The sequence below is a fragment of the Cyanistes caeruleus genome, unplaced genomic scaffold (assembly GCF_971803275.1).
Source record: "Cyanistes caeruleus unplaced genomic scaffold, bCyaCae1.hap1.1 HAP1_SCAFFOLD_78, whole genome shotgun sequence".
Taxonomy (NCBI): Eukaryota; Metazoa; Chordata; class Aves; order Passeriformes; family Paridae; genus Cyanistes; species Cyanistes caeruleus.
The window spans coordinates 2,403,934-2,420,396 of record NW_028255889.1 but is presented as its reverse complement, the minus strand read 5'-3'; the positions used below and the strand labels follow the sequence as shown (position 1 = coordinate 2,420,396).

Below are 16,463 nucleotides of genomic sequence, written 5' to 3'. Positions count from 1 at the left end.
GCACTCAGTTGTGCACAAGCCTTATTTGTCAAACTGGACTGTGCGATGCTCTTCTCTTGCTCATATTAAAGAGGAGCCAGGGAGAAATTAGCTAAGAAACCAGAAACACTTGAGGCTCAGGCCTGGCACACAAATAGAGCAGGGTGGCACCTGCCCACTTTTCCCGCATCCCTTTTCCTGACAGACAAAGGCGGACGCGGCTCCACTGGGGGCACCATGGAAAGGCTTCTGATCTGTGCTCCCGTCTAGATTGATATCAGAACATGGATTATTTGGAAGCCCTGGCACGTGACAGTTTGAGATCCATGGAGAATGCTGGAGGCAAGTTCTCCATGTCCCTTTCCATGTAGAACAATGAGTGTCAATGTGGCAAGAGCTCACTCACATGCCATCGCCTCTTGAAGATGCCACCTCCTGTAATGGTTAACAGTTCTATTGTTGTGATGTCTGCTTTGTTTGAATGGTTTCTCCAATTATTCCCCTAAGTCATTGGTTTGCTCCTAGTTTGTATCCTCCTACCCACCTATCAATCCAACCTGCCTCAAGCCCAGCCCTTGTTTTCTCATGTTCCCCATCTGTCATTACACCCATTTGTCAGTCTTCCCTTAGGCCAGCCTCCTACCTGAACCGCCCCTCTGGAAATCCCCTAATCTCCAATTCCCCATTGGCCCATGTGACCCACTCTGCTCCCCTTGTTTCCCCTATTGTATTGTTGAATGGAACCTTCCACTCCTCCCATAGTTTCTTCCTATTGGTTAAAATTTTGTGCCCTCCCTCTGGCCTCCCCCATATAAAAACCCACACTCAGTTGTGTTCTTGGTCTTCAGTCCCTGGATGCTCCAGTGGAGTAAAAGCCTTTGGAACCCATACTGGAGATCTCCTCCTCATCCTGGTCTCCACCGTGCGCCTACCAATATCCTCGTGCCGTGGAGCATTTGCTCTAAGCCGCACCTTGGGTCACCCCGCTCCCGAGTGTCACGATCCGCTAACACAAGTGGGAGTCATGAGAGGTTCATTTGATCTCAGATTGCAAAAAGGACACCAAAGGATTTCAGTTTAAATCACAACAGCAGTAATGCGTCTTTATTTTAGTGCCAGCAACAAGGGTGATGCGATAGAGGACAGGGAGAGAGAGAGGGAGAGAGGGATAAAGAGGCAAAATGCAAGGAGAAAAAAGGGGGGGGGTGGGGTTATAGCTACCAACGGACAAGACAGGGTCGCCGGTGTCTTCTTCCATGGAGACATCTCTCTCAAAGAAAGTAACTTGGAAAAGTCATTTTTACAGTCTGTTTCAAAGCAAGGGGCAGCTGGCCAAGAGGTGGGGAAATTCCTCGGCTATTTTGATGAGACCCCTTGCTCTGGGAAGCAGGTGTAAGGTACAGAACAGGCCGCTCCTTACAAGTCCCTGCTCACCAGCAGGAATGAAGGCAGTGTACCTTGACAGCACAGAAAGCACGCCTGCAAACAATCGCCTGGTAAGCTTCCACCTCAACCAGGCCAGAACCCCTGCACAAATTCTATTGGTGTCTTCAGGGTCTCAGTCTCTGTTCTTGCAATGATTATGAGGCAGATGAGGGAAACTTTGGACCGTTTCTTACAGGCCTCAGCCCATGTTTAGAGTTTGAACACTCCAGCTCTCCATATTTTCTAATGAATTAAAGGGGATATTTTAGTGTATCATAGTCCATGTCCATGGCCTTACCAAAAGAACTTTCAGCCCCAATACTAAGGCATCTCCTCATTCTCCTTTCATCTGGGACTTGACTCCTTCTTTACTGACTTTGGCGTCTTCATGTTGTCTTCTACATGTCCTCACTCTGTTCTTTTTTCTCACCCAAGGGGAGGATCGGGGTCTGCAGGTCTCATCTGTGCACTGAAATAGTTAATATCTCACCCAGGCCTGCAGATGATCATGATGGTTTTTGCCTGGTCCAAAAGCAGTCACAGTGATGAATTTCAGGCTGCCCTGGAGCTGTGCAAAGATCTCAGGGGGCCCAGCCAGAACAGTCATGGCTGTTCTGCCCACATGGCTGGTCCCAGGCCCCTGCTTCCTTCAATTTCAGCTGCGGGCCGATGGCTTCCCCTCCCTGTGCCCGGCAGCCGCTGGGGCCGCGCGGGCCGTGGTGAAGGGGGCCTGGCGGAGCCCGGCTCGGTGCAGGCCAGGGTGGAGCAGGGCCGGCCTGACCAGCACCCAGTTAACTCTTCACAGCTGGAAACAACAGAGAGCTTTCCTCGGCTTGACTGTCTTTAAAATGTCAATTTCACAGAGGAGAATCCAGCTTCTAAATGGTTTCATAGGTTGTCAATTCTCAGAGCCAGCCAGCTATTGGTTTTGCTAAGCACAGAGGAAGCTCTTAGCAGCCCCCTCCTAGAAAAAGCATTTGCATGGGTGGCTTCTTCCCTCCTCACCAACTATCAACTAATACAAACCAGCACAGACACTCACGGTGGAACAGGAAGCAATTTTGAAGCAATTGTTTTAAAGCAAAATCAGTTATTGCACAGAGATTGATGTTACTCCCCCACACCACTGGAGAGACACAGTGACTCCACCACCTCCCCTCTGGCCAGCCCATTCCAATTCCCAATCAGCCTTTCTGTGAAGAACTCCTTCCTATTGTGAAAAACGAGGTTCACTCACTTAATAAATTATAAAAGGTTTAATATAAACAAAAAGACAATTAGGAGACAAAGACAATAAAGCAAAGGGTTAAAACAGCCAGGGTATCCTGGTGCATTGCCAGGAACACACCTGATATCTTTGGAACACTCCCATTCTGCTGTGGGGTTTTAATGCATATTCATATTTTTCCAAAAAGTATTTTTCATGTCTACGCCCTGAATCTGCCTTTTTAGAGCATGTGTCTTACAGATTTTATTTCCCTTTAGCACATTTTTATTTGGGCTGGGCTTCCTTCTTCTGCAGGTGGTCAGTGTTGATAGCAGCCTGGGCCCCATCATTTGTTTCCTGGAGGTTATCTTGCTTTGCACAGACAGGACATTGCCCTAACGTCCAAAATTCTTCTTGACCTATGCCTAAAACTTGCTAGCAGGAGAAAAAGACATTGCAAAAGCATAGAACATACAGCATTCATCTTAATACTTGCAAAAGCCAGTATCACAACATGGATTTATAACAAGGTACCCTTTATTGTCCACTGTATTTTTGATCTAGTAGTGGCTCTTTTTGTTTTGTCCTATGTACTAAGTGGTCTGTTTAAAGTCTGATGTCTGTTAATCCTTTGTCAATTCAATAAAGAATTCATTTTATAATAAACCCAATCAGCCATTCTTAAGAACTTGTGAATGAGTGACATTTGGGGTGCAGGCTGCCTCAAAATGAGCTGCTGCCACAAAGCTGAGACAAAGGCAGAACTTGTCTAAACTTGTCTCCATTTGCAACAGCAGAGCCCAAACAGGCGGAGGAAGAAGGAGCAGGAGCTGTTTTGTGGCCATGCCCAAGAGAGACTGGAAGGATGCCCTCCCTCTGGTCTCACTTGCTTGGCTTTCTGACAGGCTCTGAGGCAGGGGCTGCAGTTCCTCAGTTGTGGGGCCCAGAACCAAAGCCGGGATCCCGGCACTGCCTGACAGCGCTCCGGACGCCGGCACGGTTGTGCGTCCTAGTCTCAGCCACTGTGCTGCTGCTTCATTTGCTCTTAGACACACCCACAGCTCCCTGTTAAGCCCAGATGCTCTCTGGTTCTGCCCTCTTCCTGATCCTGAGCAGGGATGGAGCATTACTGTGCTTTCAGGAAGCTATTCTTGAAAGCCTCAGGCATTCTAAGCTCCTTTGCTGTCTGTGGATGCTTGACACAGAACCCCACACAGCAGGGTTCAGGGCATACTCAGCTTGGCTCTTCCAAAATCCAAGGCTCAGGGTGCTCAGCAAGACCTTTAACTCCACAATGTTGTGGAACTGGACCTTCAGCACACGGACCTATCCAGCCTGATCTGCGCTCGTTCCTCTGCATCTCTGAACAAAACACAGTGCAGAAGAGAACAGCAGGAGGGGCCCGTGTGTCTCAGGGCTCAGGATTTGTGTCACAGAACTCCAGAATTGTGACCCTTCAGCTCCACATAGATGCAGGTTAAGTGAAAAAGCCAAACTGTTTATTGCTGGAAGGCAAAGCAAAGGGATGAGCTGAGAGGCAAAAAAGGGGGTGGCACAGTCTGAGGGCTGGGGGGATGGAGCTGTCAAAAGGGAGGAAGAGTGGAAGGGAAAAAGAAGGAGTGGGCAGTGTCTGAGGGCTGCAGGGAGGGAACTATCTACAGGCAGGGAGAGGGCTGAAGCCACATGAGCTTCCCACAGGCTCAGCTGTGCCAATCATTAGCTGTGCCTGGAGCTCCAGCTGGTCTCTTCTGGTGTCAAGGTGTTCTCATCTTCCATGGCATCTGGAGGTCTTCAATGAACACTGTTTCTTCTGAGCCAGCAGATGAGTGTACTTCTGCAGCTCTTTCACTGAATATCAGTTGAACTACTATGTTTGTCTGGGAAGGGCTGTCATTCCTCCTCAGGGCTTAAAAGGCTGGAAGAGAGAGGAACAGAGCCACAATCAGAGCCCGCATCTGCGGGAATCCTAGGAGAATGTCCTGCCAAGGCCATCCCAGCCTGCTCATGCCAGAGTTACAAGAGGGGAGTGGACAACGGGATCAGCTGCAAGGTCCTGGTCACGAATGCACACCCGCCAAACCCCCCGCCCCACGTCCCTGAAATCTCTCTGTGCTTTGCCCTCACCACCCCTTGTCCACACAGGGAGCAAAGCCCTCAGTGGCCAGGGCAGAGACTGCAGCTCCCCCCGCCAGCCCCCACGGACAGCACTCACTCACCCTTACTGAAGGCCTAGAGCTCTTCCTGCTGCCCCCTCATTGGCACCTCGACCATCTCTGGGAACACAGAGCCTGTCAGGGCCCCAGCGGCACAGCTCCCTGCCAGCGACGCTGCCAGCCCTGGGGCCACACGCCCTCCCGCCCCCGGCAGGGCTCAGCCCGGGCCCGTGCCGCATCCTGACTCAGCCCAAGGGCACGGCTGCCAGAGGCCGGCAGCAGCCCCGAGGGCAGCCGGGGCTCCAGGGCGCCGGGCCCGGGTGCCGCTGCCGGGGCAGCAGCCGCGGCTGGGCCCGAGCTGCGGCGGGGCGGGGAGGGAGCCCAGCCAGGTTCGTGGCTCACCGATGAACCTGATGGCCGCCGCTCGCAGGGACTCCTGTGGGCTCTGCAGGTACGGCAGGGCCCGGCGCAGGTGCTCAGCTGCTCGCCTCTCGTCCTGTGCCAGCTGCAGAGAGCGGCAGGAGGGAAGGGTTGGCGCGGGCTGTGCCCCTCGGTCGGGCACTGCCTGCGGCCAGCCCCGGCCTCCCGTGCCCGCCCAGCCCTGAGGCCCGGCCAGCAGCCGCTGGCGCCGGGCTCTGGAGGGGGCAGAGGGCCGGGTGCTGCCTGGGGAGCCGCGGTGCCGACCCGGCCCACAGCCCCAGTGGGCCAGGGTGAAACAGAGAAATTAGGAATTAGGAATCATTTATAAAAATTGCCTTGAGTAAAAGAAGGGGCTACAAAACCTGTGTGAAATGCTGACTGCTCCCATAAGAGCAGGAAGAGAATAAAGACTGCAGGATGAGATAAAGAGCTAGAATACGTAAACAGGATGCAAGCATAAATGCACCATAGGATGAGGGGGGTTCCTTGGATTCTTTTGGACCCCTAAGCCACAAGAAATGGAAAGAGAGGGTTCAAAAGAACTGAAAGGAGCATGCACAAAAAGACAAGGTGAAAAGTTCAGCTGCAGGAAAATTGCTGACTTCAGCCCTAAAGACCCCCAGACGACCACCAGAGTGACCAACAAGGAGCAGTGTGCAGCTGCAAATAGGCGTGGAACTAATTTTAGTATGAAGCGGGGAAAGGCAGGGTTAGCAAATGAATATGTATTAGGCATACTGTGTAACCCTGGTTTGTAGAGAATAAAAAGGGAGAAACAAGTCTCCAAGGTGTGCATGCTTTCGGAGGAGATATCCCCCATGCACCTCAGCACTGAATAAATTCATACCTACTCTCATAACTACTCTGTGAGCTATAGAGTTTTTCTATCCGCATACCAAGGGCTCCTTTGGCACCCGGCTCGGGGCCACGGGAGCCTGGAGAAGAACGTGTGCGGCCCAGGGAAGGGAGCGGTGTGTGCGGCGCAAGCTGGCACCCCTGGGTGCGGCACCAGGCAGGGGCACAGATGCCAGCACCACACACTGAGTGCTGGGGCCAAGGGTCTTCTCCAGGCTGAGGCTGGGGCTTCTAGGCTGTCCTTACCAGACACTCTGCAAAGTTCGACAGCTGCTCCTTCTTCATCAGCTGCTTGAGATTTCTCCTCTTCAGGAACTCGGCCACACGAATCAGCGTTTTCCGAGAGGCCTGGAGAGCAGCAGAGATGCAGAGATGGCAATGCAGCCAAGGGCACAGGACTCTTGTCTGGGTGACAGGGCCCAGAGGAGGCTGCAGCCTGGGAGGTTCTAGGGCATGAGGAAGCCAATGCCCCTCCCAGGGATGCACCAGCATCACACAAAACCTGACCTTCGCCACATGCTGGTTCACATCATAGCAGTGGATGAAGAGGGGAATCAGGCTCTGGCTCAAAATCTTCTCCAGAGGCTTTTTTCCCTCATCCATTACCAAGTCCATCATGTTGAAGAAGAGGTCAAGGGAGAGCAGCTGCACATGGCTGTGGTCCTGAAGGAAGAGAAAAAGAACTTAATACCAATTACTCCAGGCTCACTGGGTGAAGGCCCAAATATCTGTCAAGCAAAGTTTTGTACAGCAGCCAGTGCTCGTGGCTGGGGGCACAGAGCCTTACATGGTCAAAGAGCAGCAGGAGTGCCTCAGCCAGCTTTGGGGCAGTGGTACTGGATATCAGGATGTCTTTGGTCTTGAGCATATTAGTGAACACGTGGAGGGTCATGCCAAGCACATCTCTGTCTGCATCACCCAGCAGCTCCAGAAGGCTTTGAGACAGGCTGCACATTCTTATGGCCTGTGTGGAAAACAAGGCTGTGATGAGAAGCCATGAACGGCCCTGGCACTGCAGCCCCACTCTGCTGCTGCCGGGCCCAGAGGCCAAAGGGCTGTCCCAAAGCACTCAGGCAGGTGAGGTAGGAGAGCTGGGAGCAGCTGCCTCAGCTCCTGAAGCCCAGCCAGCACAAGGAGCTGCTTTCCCCAGCACAGCTTCAGCCACTGCCCTGTCCTCACCATCGAGGGATCCTTGCTGAGCACCATGAGGCCTCTGAGCGCCAGGCGACGCCTCTGCCTGCACTCATTCTGCAGGTGCATTGACATGATCTCCAGGATGCTGTCACCATGTTCACGCAAGTCCAGGCAATCCAGGACCTGAAAGGCACAGGGCAGTGACAGGGGACCCAGCTGGCAGGAGCCTGGAACCACACAGGGCTGGGTCCAGGCAGCAGCACAGGGAGCAGGCACTGTCCCAGGCAGCTGTGGCTATGCAAGGGCAGAGAGCTGAGAGGCAGGTCAGTGAGGTAGTGCTGGCCATCAAGCTCACCTCCACAAGGAATGGCAGGAAGGGCAGATCCCAGCATGGCTCCTCCCTGCTGAGCAGCCGGAGCAGGCGGAGTGCAATCCCAGAACATAAGGATAGGGAGGCACCGTGCATCTCCCTGGAAGCGGGGAAAAAGGCACAAAGACCCTGAGGTGGGGAGGGCAAACCTCTCCTAGGAATGACTCACTGAGGTCTGGTCTTTCCTCAGCATCCCTGGAGGGACTGTGGGTACTTTGGGAGGTGGCTCCTTCTGGGCATCCTCTCCTGGCCTTTTCCAGTCTGCTCAGCCGTCTCTCAGTGACCCTCTGGCCCAGGACCACAGGGACTGTGGGGGACACCTCAGGCACCGGGCACAAAAGCTGGAGGTAGCGGGGAGAAGGGGGTCTCACCTGGCCAACAGACCCACGGCATAGTGCTGGGTGTCAGCACAGAGCAGCGTGTCCCAGCCACGCTTGCGCTCCATAGCCATCAACTCACTATCATAGTGCAAACAGCAGAGCAGAGCCTTCATGGCCTGCACTGCGAACCTGTGTGCAGAGCAAAGCCCAGGTCACACTGGGAAAACTGGCAGTGTCTACAAAGGCATGGGAAGGACAGGAGGACTGGCACCTGTTGGGGTTGCTGGGAAGGCGGTGTTCCTCCTGGCATGCTCTCCAGAAGATGTCAACTTCCACTGGTGGCATCTGCTGGGTGGTGATGACAACATGGAACAGCAGAGCCACAAACAGGCGGGCGGAATAAAGGATCATGGCCTCGTGGCACTCAGGCACTTGGATAATCACCCAGAGCACCAGAGTTGCCTGCAAAAGAAGCACCCAAAGACAGTGCTCAGTGCTGAGGTGTCCATGGGGCAGGGCCCAAGGGGAGACGCAGGCGGAGCAGCGGGCCTGGTGTCCCCTGAGCCTCCCCCTAGCCCAGGTTTCAGCCCAGCACTCGCAGAGGCAGGGAGAGGGTGGAGAGCTGCTGGAGAGGTGATCTGGGACTGAGCAAGGGCCCATAAACTCACAGCCAGGGAAAAAACAGTCTTGTTGTCCCCATCGGAGGTGCACATGCTGTGCAGAGGCCAATCCTCCATCACACAGAGCAGTATTGCCAGCACCTTCTCCATTGTTGGTCCCGACGAGGCGATAGTTCTCCACATCATTGCAGCAGCTCTGTGGGATCAGAGCTCTGTATCAGGGGTGTCTCAGTCATAGCACCATGACCTATGCAGCTGTGGGAGCCCAAGTGACAAAGCCCCAGTGCCCTGAGGGGCAGGGAGGGAACATTGGCAGCAGCCTGGAGAAACAGAGGGGCCCAAGGCTCCTGGACCTCTCTGCCTGTTGGGCAGAGCCCATTGGACAGGCTGTGCAGGGCAATGGGCCCTAAAGGCTGGTGAGCCCTGAGCTCTCAAGGCACGTGGGCCCCATACCTGTCACATGATGGGGCACAGCGCAGGAGGGTCAGCACCACATCAACAGGGTGTTTTTCAGCCAGCTTCAGAATGTTCGTGGCCAGCCTGGCACCCACAGTGACATGGGACATGAGACTCTGGTGAATGTTTTTCACCATGACTGGCACCTGGAGGAGGCATGGGAAAGACTTGGAGCACTGTAAAAGGGATCAGCTTCCCCAGCTTCCCCCAAGAAGTGCTTCCCTTCCCACCACACTGTGCTGGCCTGAAAGGCTGAGGGGGCCCAGTGGCTATGGCTTGAGGGGGCACACGACCCTGGGAGGCCTCCAACCCTAGCCCCAGGCTGGGTACCTGCTGAGAAGAAAATCCTCTCTCCTCAAAGAAATCTGTAGAGGGAGCATGAATAATTGTGGGAGTGGGCATGGTGTCAGTATTTGCGATGTCCTGAGCCACTCCAGTGTCGGCGTTTGTGGTGGCCACGTCCTCAGTCACTTCTATGTCAGCCTTTGCCCTGTGATCGTTCATTGCACTGTCAAAGTCTTCTGAGCACTCAGCCAAATCTGGGCTGGTTTCAGTCTTTGTCATGCCCTGAGTCTCTTCATTGACAGTGTCTGTGATGGCCACACCAGTGCTGGAGTTGGTGATGGCCATGTCCTCAGTCACTTCCACGTCAGTCCTTGGCCTGTGATCATTCATTGCACTGTCAGAGTCTTCTGAGTGCTCAGCCAAATCAGGGCTGGTTTCAGTCTTTGTCAGGCCCTGAGTCTCTCCACTGATAGTGTCTGTGATGGCCACATCCTCAGTCATTGACATGAGAAAAGCCTCTTCCCAGTTTTCAGTCACTGCGGTGTCAAACTTTTCTGAGAGCTCAGATGAATCTGGGCTGACATCAGGCTCTGCCTGGAGCTCGGTCAGCCCAGAGTCAGGCTTGGCTGTGCTCTCAGTTGCTGTGGTACTGCTCTTTCTGCGCTGAATGGGCACAAACTTCCGGAACATCTGCAGGAGAACAAAGAGAAGCTAGGCATGTTCCATGGAGTGCTAAAAGTGCAGTTCTCAGCTGAGCAGTGACAGCAGGCCCAGCCCAGGTGGGGATGGCTGCAGGTACCTTCAGCGTTCTGCGGAAGCGGCCAAGGGAGGGGTCCTGCTCTTGGGTCCGGTCCATGGCTGCATCTGGCAAAGAGCGAGTGCAGCCAGAGCTGAGGGGCTGTGGGAGAGGCTGGAGAACACAGCCCAGCCATGCACTCCCCAGGCAGGGACAGCCCTGGGATGCGCCAGGGGATGGAGCAGGGCTGCTGTGGGGGGTGGGGCAGCCCTGGCCCCTCTTCCATTCTGTCTGTGGGCATGTCCAAAGCAGGTGGGATGGGATGGGGCCAAGCTGGCTGCAGCCATCAGCCCTGTGGCCCAGCTCTGCCACTCACCATCCTGCAGTGGCTGGAACTGCTCCGGCTCTTCAGGCTGTTGTGCTGGAGCAGCTCCAGTGTCCTTCTTCCTTTTCCCCCTGACCACTTTGAAGAGGCTGAGGAATCTGCCTGCCATGCTAGAGTCTGGCCTTGAGGGCACCTTAAAGAGAGATGCCTTGGGAAAACTGAGTCAACAAAGCCCGCAGTTGTGCCTTGAAGACACCTGCGGTAGAGATGCTGCAGGAAGACTACAGGACAGCAAGTCCTGCAGTCTGGTCTTGAGGGCTCCTGCCACAATGACAGGAGACTCCTCTTAAATGATTCTGGTCACCGAGTCCCACAGTCTCACCTTGAGGGCACAGGCCAGAAGGATGGCAGATGCCTCAGGAAAGCTCTGGGTTACCAAGTCCAACAGTCCGGCCTTGCAGACACCTGCAAAAGAAAAGCCTCGGGAAGGCCACGGCCACCGAGTCTCGCAGTCTTTCCACAAGGTCACCTGTGGGAGTAAAGCCTCGGAAAAGCTCCAGGTCAGACACAAATGAGTGCGCTGTGTGGGGGCTCCTCACAGCACCACTCTGGCGCGTCCTGTCCTGTCGCATGCACCGAGCACTGTGGTGTGGCCCTGTCACCGCCAGCTCCTATGTCACCATGTGTCACAAAGGGCCCTCTGACACCCTGTCCATTTCCATCCCATGGTGACCGTGCTGTGCCGTGTCACAAAGGGCCCTTGCACACACTGCCCTCTGCCCTGGAGCAGCCCCCATCCCCCCCTAAGTGGCCCAGGTTGGAAGGAATCCCTTGCCCAAAGTGTCTAAGACAGCCCAACAGGATTTTTGGAACACCTCAAACCGTCAGTAAATGCTGCCCAGCTCTGCAGGCTCAGGGCAGCAGAAGGAGCCCCCAGGGCTGCCGATGCAGCCACAGATGGAAGGGTAGAAGCTGGTACGGCCTTCTTGGGACACGTCCTGTCTGGTGACCATTCTAAACTTGCAGGTGTGACACAGACAAGGAACGTGTGGGCCAGGGCACCAATGCTGCTCTGAGCCCTGGGGCCCAGCCAGCACTGAAATCAGCAGGTGTGGCAGAGTCCCCACCGAGGCAGACCTGCCACCCCCTGAGCCCTGGCAGTGCTGGTGCCCTTCTCCTGCCCCAGAGACCTGTGCCCCTGGGGGGCTTCTGTGCCAGAGGGCAGCCAAAGCCCATGTGCATTGGGGGCTGGGCTCCTTCCTGCAGGAAGCTCCTGGAGCTACTGCTGGCCACTTGCTATCTGTCAGATGATGTTGCTCCTTCCTGGAATGAGGTTTTCCATGGAAGGGGTTTGCAGTAGCACAAAAACACCATCAGCTGCTGAGTTTCCTAGGATGGTTTGATTGTACGGAGGCACTGTCACATTTCAGTCTGATCTTCGGTCTGTTTTTCTGGGAGAAACATTAGCCCACTCTCTGATGTTCAAGGCTTCAGTTGCTGCCTGTCTGTCTGTGTGCAGCTGGTACAAGGCAGACATTTTCCCCAGACACAAAAAGTCCTGCCTGGACAATCACAGAGCTACATCTATTTTTAATTTTAACTTTTAAAAATTTTTCCAGAGCCTGCTGGCTGTGTTCAAGGTTTTCTCCCAATTTTCTCCCAGGTGCACATTCTCCAGAAATTGTGCTTTTACATCCTTTTGCATTTATTAAATTTACCTGCAATGACCAGTCAATCAAAACCCTGGGAAAACATGAACTTCAGGTTGAACCCAGGCAAAATATTTATCTCCCACATCTGAAGCCATGAACTGCCAAGTACTGTCCCTGCTGTCACACCCTGTCTCCTGTAAGTGTGCTGATGCCATTTCAAAGGGGTTACAAATGAAAAGTTTTAATATTTTTGTAGTTTCCGCATTGGCATTAAAATCCTTGATTAGAAAAATCACATGTCAAAATTTCTAGGATTCTTCCATACCAAAGCTGTCATTTTCACCCTGGATTTTAGAGTGTCTGAACAGTCACACAAGGTTTTAGTATTAGACATTAAAGAAAAAATCTTTGCTGTTTGGCTATATCTTTACATCAGCATGTAGTCCTGATGATTACTTTAGGCAGGAGCAGCGAACACAAGAATGAGCCAAACAAGCTATTCCTGTGTTCTCATGTCCTGCACAGCAGTAACTGGGAATTCAAGAATGGATTCAGGAGGCAATGGGTGCACAGGGAACCACAAAGACTTTGGGATGCTGAAATGGACCAGCCTGGTGCGTGTGCCCAGGCTGCACCAGGCTGAGTCCAACTGGACGATCTAACAATGGTTGAATGGACACACCATGGGCCACTGGAGACTCCTGCTCCTAATTCTGTGAGCTACAATATTCATTTGTGATTCACCAGATGATTTTTTCATCTTTGCTTGAAATCCAGGAGAAGAAAAGGTAAACATGGAGAAATGTTCTTCCAGTTCTAGTGACAGTTGTGTCTGCACACCACCTGTGCCCATGGCAGGGTGGTTGGAACTGGATGATGTTTATGATTCTTTGCAACACAAGGTGCTCTGGAATTCTGTGGTTCCCCAAGTGGAGAGCAAAACTGAGCTGTCTAAGTCCCTGCTTTTTTTCAGCGCATGCTGCTTCTTCCATTGTTCTAAGCAAGTCCAGGATTTAGTTTCAGAGCTGACGCCTCTGTCATTAAGATGCCTTCACAGAAGAGAGGGAGGGCAGGTGTAGCACAAGGCTCGAACCCCATCAGTGTCTCTCTCTCACGATGGCACCAATGCCGCTGCCTTGGGACACCTGAGTGTGGAAGGCGAGCCCGCCCTCAAGCACGGCCACCCAAGTCAGTCACGGGCACAGGCTGCAGCTGAAGCTGCCCAGTGTTGCTGTGAGGCTGCAAGTGAAGAGAAAGCCATTGTGGCCAACTCTGCTGAAACCTTTTGCCAAACCAAAGGCAGCTGTGCCCACAGCCTCCCCGTTTGGCACCCGGCTGCTGCGGACACCTCACTGTGCAGGTGCCGACGTTCGGGGTGCTGCTGTTCCTGTGCCCACTCTGCTGCTGTTTCTGTGGGCTCCAGAGCCTCTTCAGCAGCAGCGACTCTGCAGCCCTGCTCGAGGAGACATCGCCACCCTCCCCATGGTGGCAGCAGCTCTGTGGGCCCCGAGCTCTGTGTCAGGGGGGCCTCGGTCACAGCACCGTGGCCTGGGCAGCCGTGAGGGCCTGGGCTGGTGGCCAGCCCTGCCTCTGCCCACTGCCCCTTCCTGGAGGCACCCAGTGGCCGTGGCCTGGCAGCACCCCCCTGCCCTCCATGTCCCCAGCCAGCCCAGCCTGGGCACCTTGGGCTTTCCCCACCCTCCTGGAGGGCTGGTGTCCCAGCCTCGAGGGCTTCTGCTGCAGGCCTGGGAGACATTTTGTGGAAGCACCGGAGCAGCCGGGTGTCAGGAACAAGGTGGCTGCCCGGGGGCTGCTTATGGCCTCTGACACCCAATTCCTCAGGTCTTCCCACCACCCCGGCCCCTCAGGGGCCTCCTGTCCCCTTGGAGCCTCCAGCCTCCACACATCCCCCTCACGCCTTCCCACGGTTTTGTCCCGTCTGGGCCTCCACAGCCCCTCATCCATTTACAGCCTCCCAGTGCCCTGTTCCCTCAGCGTCTCCCCCAGCCTGGCCCAGTAGCAGTGCTGCAGCCCCACAGGAGCTCCAGAGGAGCTGGATCAAGACGCACCTGGGAGCCCTCAGCAACCCAGCCAGCACCACACGGGCAGCAGGACACAGATGGCGCTTCCTGGATGGGACAGGGCTTGTGCCTTCAGCAGAACCACCAAAAGCCAAGGGGCTTCTGGCCATTTTCCCTGCACCACGGCATGCCCTGACAGGTTGCTGAGCACAAGCACCCATTTCCGTCTCTTCCCGTATGTCCTGCACACCCTGGGCAACAAAAGAAAAATCTTAGGACTCTGTGTATTATGACATATCCTGTATTTACTGTATGTATATTCCCTATGTAGGGAAATACTTTAATAGAGTAAAAGCATGATATTTTAGTAAAAGCCTGTCTGCACAGCCCAGCTTTTAATTCAGGTGACAATATTAAAGGCAGTGTCCTTGAAACTCTCCTGGAACAGCGAGAATAAAGAAAAACAATGGCATGGTGTACATGCAAAAGAATGTAAACAATATGTGTTAACCAATAGTAGCTTGTTAAGCCCCGCAAACCCTGTCAGACCCTACAAAAGTGTGCTAAAGATAGAAATAAACGACGTTCGCTACACCTCTATGAGGACTCAGTGAATAGTCTGAACAGTTTTCCATTGGCCTATTGGACCAAAATGTTATATATTTCTGTGCAGAGAAGAAACTCTGACTTCCACAAGCTATGGCTGACTTGTTGCTCCTCTACTAATCTCATGCCATGAGACTGATCTCTTATCGAACTATTTGAGCAATAAATCATCTCAAAGCATAGTGGTCTCATCCCTCATTTTTCATCTTGACACCAAACGCACACTGGAGATGTCTGGAGCCATTCATCATTTCTCTGCTCTCCAGCACTGAGGCAATGCACTCTGGCTACAGCTCTGAGCTCATGCCCATGGCAACCACTCCTGGCAATGGGGCTCCATGGAGCTGCTCTCAGGAACCCCCTAAGACTTGGGGAGTGCTCCAAAACCACCTCAGAAACATAAGATACCTCAAAATCTCTGCAGGAACGTGGAATATCCAAAAACTCACTCAGTAATGGGCTCCCCCTTTGTTCATTATCCCCAAACTTTGACTGTCTCATTGCAGACCCCACCCCACCTCCCCAGTCCCAATCCCAACCCATCCCATCCCTGCTGGACATCAAGACCCCCTTCCCAAGCCCTATTTCCCCCATTTCACACCTCCCAAACTCCATCACATCCATCCTGCCCCACCCAATGCCCATCTCACCCCTCCTGATTTGCATCCCACTTGGCCCAATCCCCTTCCAACTCCATTCCACCTGATGCCTTCAGAAGGCTGACCTAGAACAGAGGCTAGACAAAGTTAAGAATAAAGTTTATTAAAGGCCTTAAAGGATACACCTTGGGCAGTACAAGAGCCTGGCCAAAAGTACACCCAAGATGGAGCAAAAATGGTCACAAAAATGGACAACTGATCACAAGGTCTCACATTTTTAGAAGTTGAGGTCCATCACCATACTTGGGTTCATGGTCCAATTACAGCTTCAGATGACGAAGCCCTGTCCTTCTTGTTTTCTCTCTTCAGTCCACCCTGGTTTATGCTTTTGGGCCTGAAACTTGTAACAAGTGCCCTTAGTATCAAGCTAGAAAAGGAATTGTTTTGTCTACCTCTTCTGTGAAGAGAGCTCACCAACACTTAATATGAAGTTCAAAACTACAAACCTAGGCAGCGCAGAATATGAAAAATATGAAAGCTAAAACTTAAGGCATTACACCCTGAGGACCTGTGGAATCCAGTAATTGTGGGTGGGAATGAATATTTTTTGGGGGGCATTGAGTGGTTTTGAGGTGACAGATCAAACTCTCTCATCTCCTTGAGTGGCAAAAGATGGAGACAAATACACCAAATAACCCCCAAAACCCTCCCATGTACCTCCCTGAATCCCAGATTCCCTTGAAGCACTAGTAAAAAGTGAGGTTTTAGATGCCTTTGATGAATCTGTTGATTGTTACTCCAATTTTGTAAATTTTAAAGGGATGAAGATGAATCAAAGGAATATTAGAGCCAAAACAAAATCACCACCAACACACTGTCTTCCCAATGCAGATCACGGGAAACATGGGTCATCAGGGCTCTGCCCAGCGTGGGGCCTCCCATAGGGGATGGAGCTGGAGCAGCACATGAAGCTCTTCCTTCACTCGGGGCACTCACAGGGCTTCCCTTAGTGGTGCCTCAGTTGGTGTCTGGCCAAGCTACAGCTCTTGGAGAAGCTCTTCCCACACTGGGGACACTCACAGGGCCTCTCCCCAGTTTGGATGCGCCAGTGCCTGAAGAGGTGGGAGCTTTGCTTGAAGCCCTTCCCGCACTCTGGGCAGCGGAAGGGCCTCTCCTCTGTGTGAATCCGCTGGTGCTAGAGGAGACTGGAGCTGGTCTGAAACCTCTTCCCACACTTGGGACACTCGTAGGGCCTCTCCCCAGTGTGGATCATCTGGTGGATGATCAGTTGGGACCTACA

The 16,463-nt window shown here is 53.3% G+C and overlaps 2 protein-coding genes across 7 annotated transcripts in view; both read right to left on the bottom strand.

Moving 5' to 3' along the window:
• The window catches only part of LOC147646855 (uncharacterized), a 153,500-nt gene that overhangs the window by 19,938 nt on the left and 117,099 nt on the right, over positions 1-16,463 (bottom strand). The gene's annotated exons all lie outside the window — the stretch shown is intronic.
• LOC147646858 (maestro heat-like repeat-containing protein family member 7) lies at positions 4,089-14,695 on the bottom strand. Of its 6 annotated transcripts, none has more exons than XM_086872832.1 (16): positions 10,668-14,695; positions 10,337-10,478; positions 10,024-10,088; positions 9,270-9,914; positions 8,937-9,085; positions 8,532-8,679; positions 8,135-8,325; positions 7,915-8,052; positions 7,529-7,643; positions 7,219-7,356; positions 6,827-7,003; positions 6,547-6,702; positions 6,286-6,387; positions 5,167-5,269; positions 4,828-4,884; positions 4,089-4,526 (listed from the first exon to the last, which is right to left on the bottom strand). In XM_086872832.1, the coding sequence occupies exons 2-15, from the start codon at positions 10,452-10,454 to the stop codon at positions 4,841-4,843; spliced, it is 2,289 nt and encodes a 762-aa protein (XP_086728958.1). In that variant the 5' UTR covers positions 10,455-10,478; positions 10,668-14,695; the 3' UTR covers positions 4,089-4,526; positions 4,828-4,840. The 6 variants fall into 6 exon arrangements, with proteins under 6 accessions (XP_086728958.1, XP_086728960.1, XP_086728961.1 ...); XM_086872834.1 differs by having other exon boundaries at positions 10,337-10,503; positions 10,668-10,973; XM_086872835.1 differs by having other exon boundaries at positions 10,337-10,493; positions 10,668-10,960.

Coding starts and splice junctions, on each gene's coding strand:
- LOC147646858 (XM_086872830.1), bottom strand. CDS start 10,454: ATGGCAGGCAGATTCCTCAGCCTCTTCAAAGTGGTCAGGGGGAAAAGG. Junction 9,915..10,023: donor GCTTCCGCAGAACGCTGAAG/GTACCTGCAGCC, acceptor GTTCTCCTGCAG/ATGTTCCGGAAGTTTGTGCC. Junction 6,388..6,546: donor TGAACCAGCATGTGGCGAAG/GTCAGGTTTTGT, acceptor GCTGCTCTCCAG/GCCTCTCGGAAAACGCTGAT.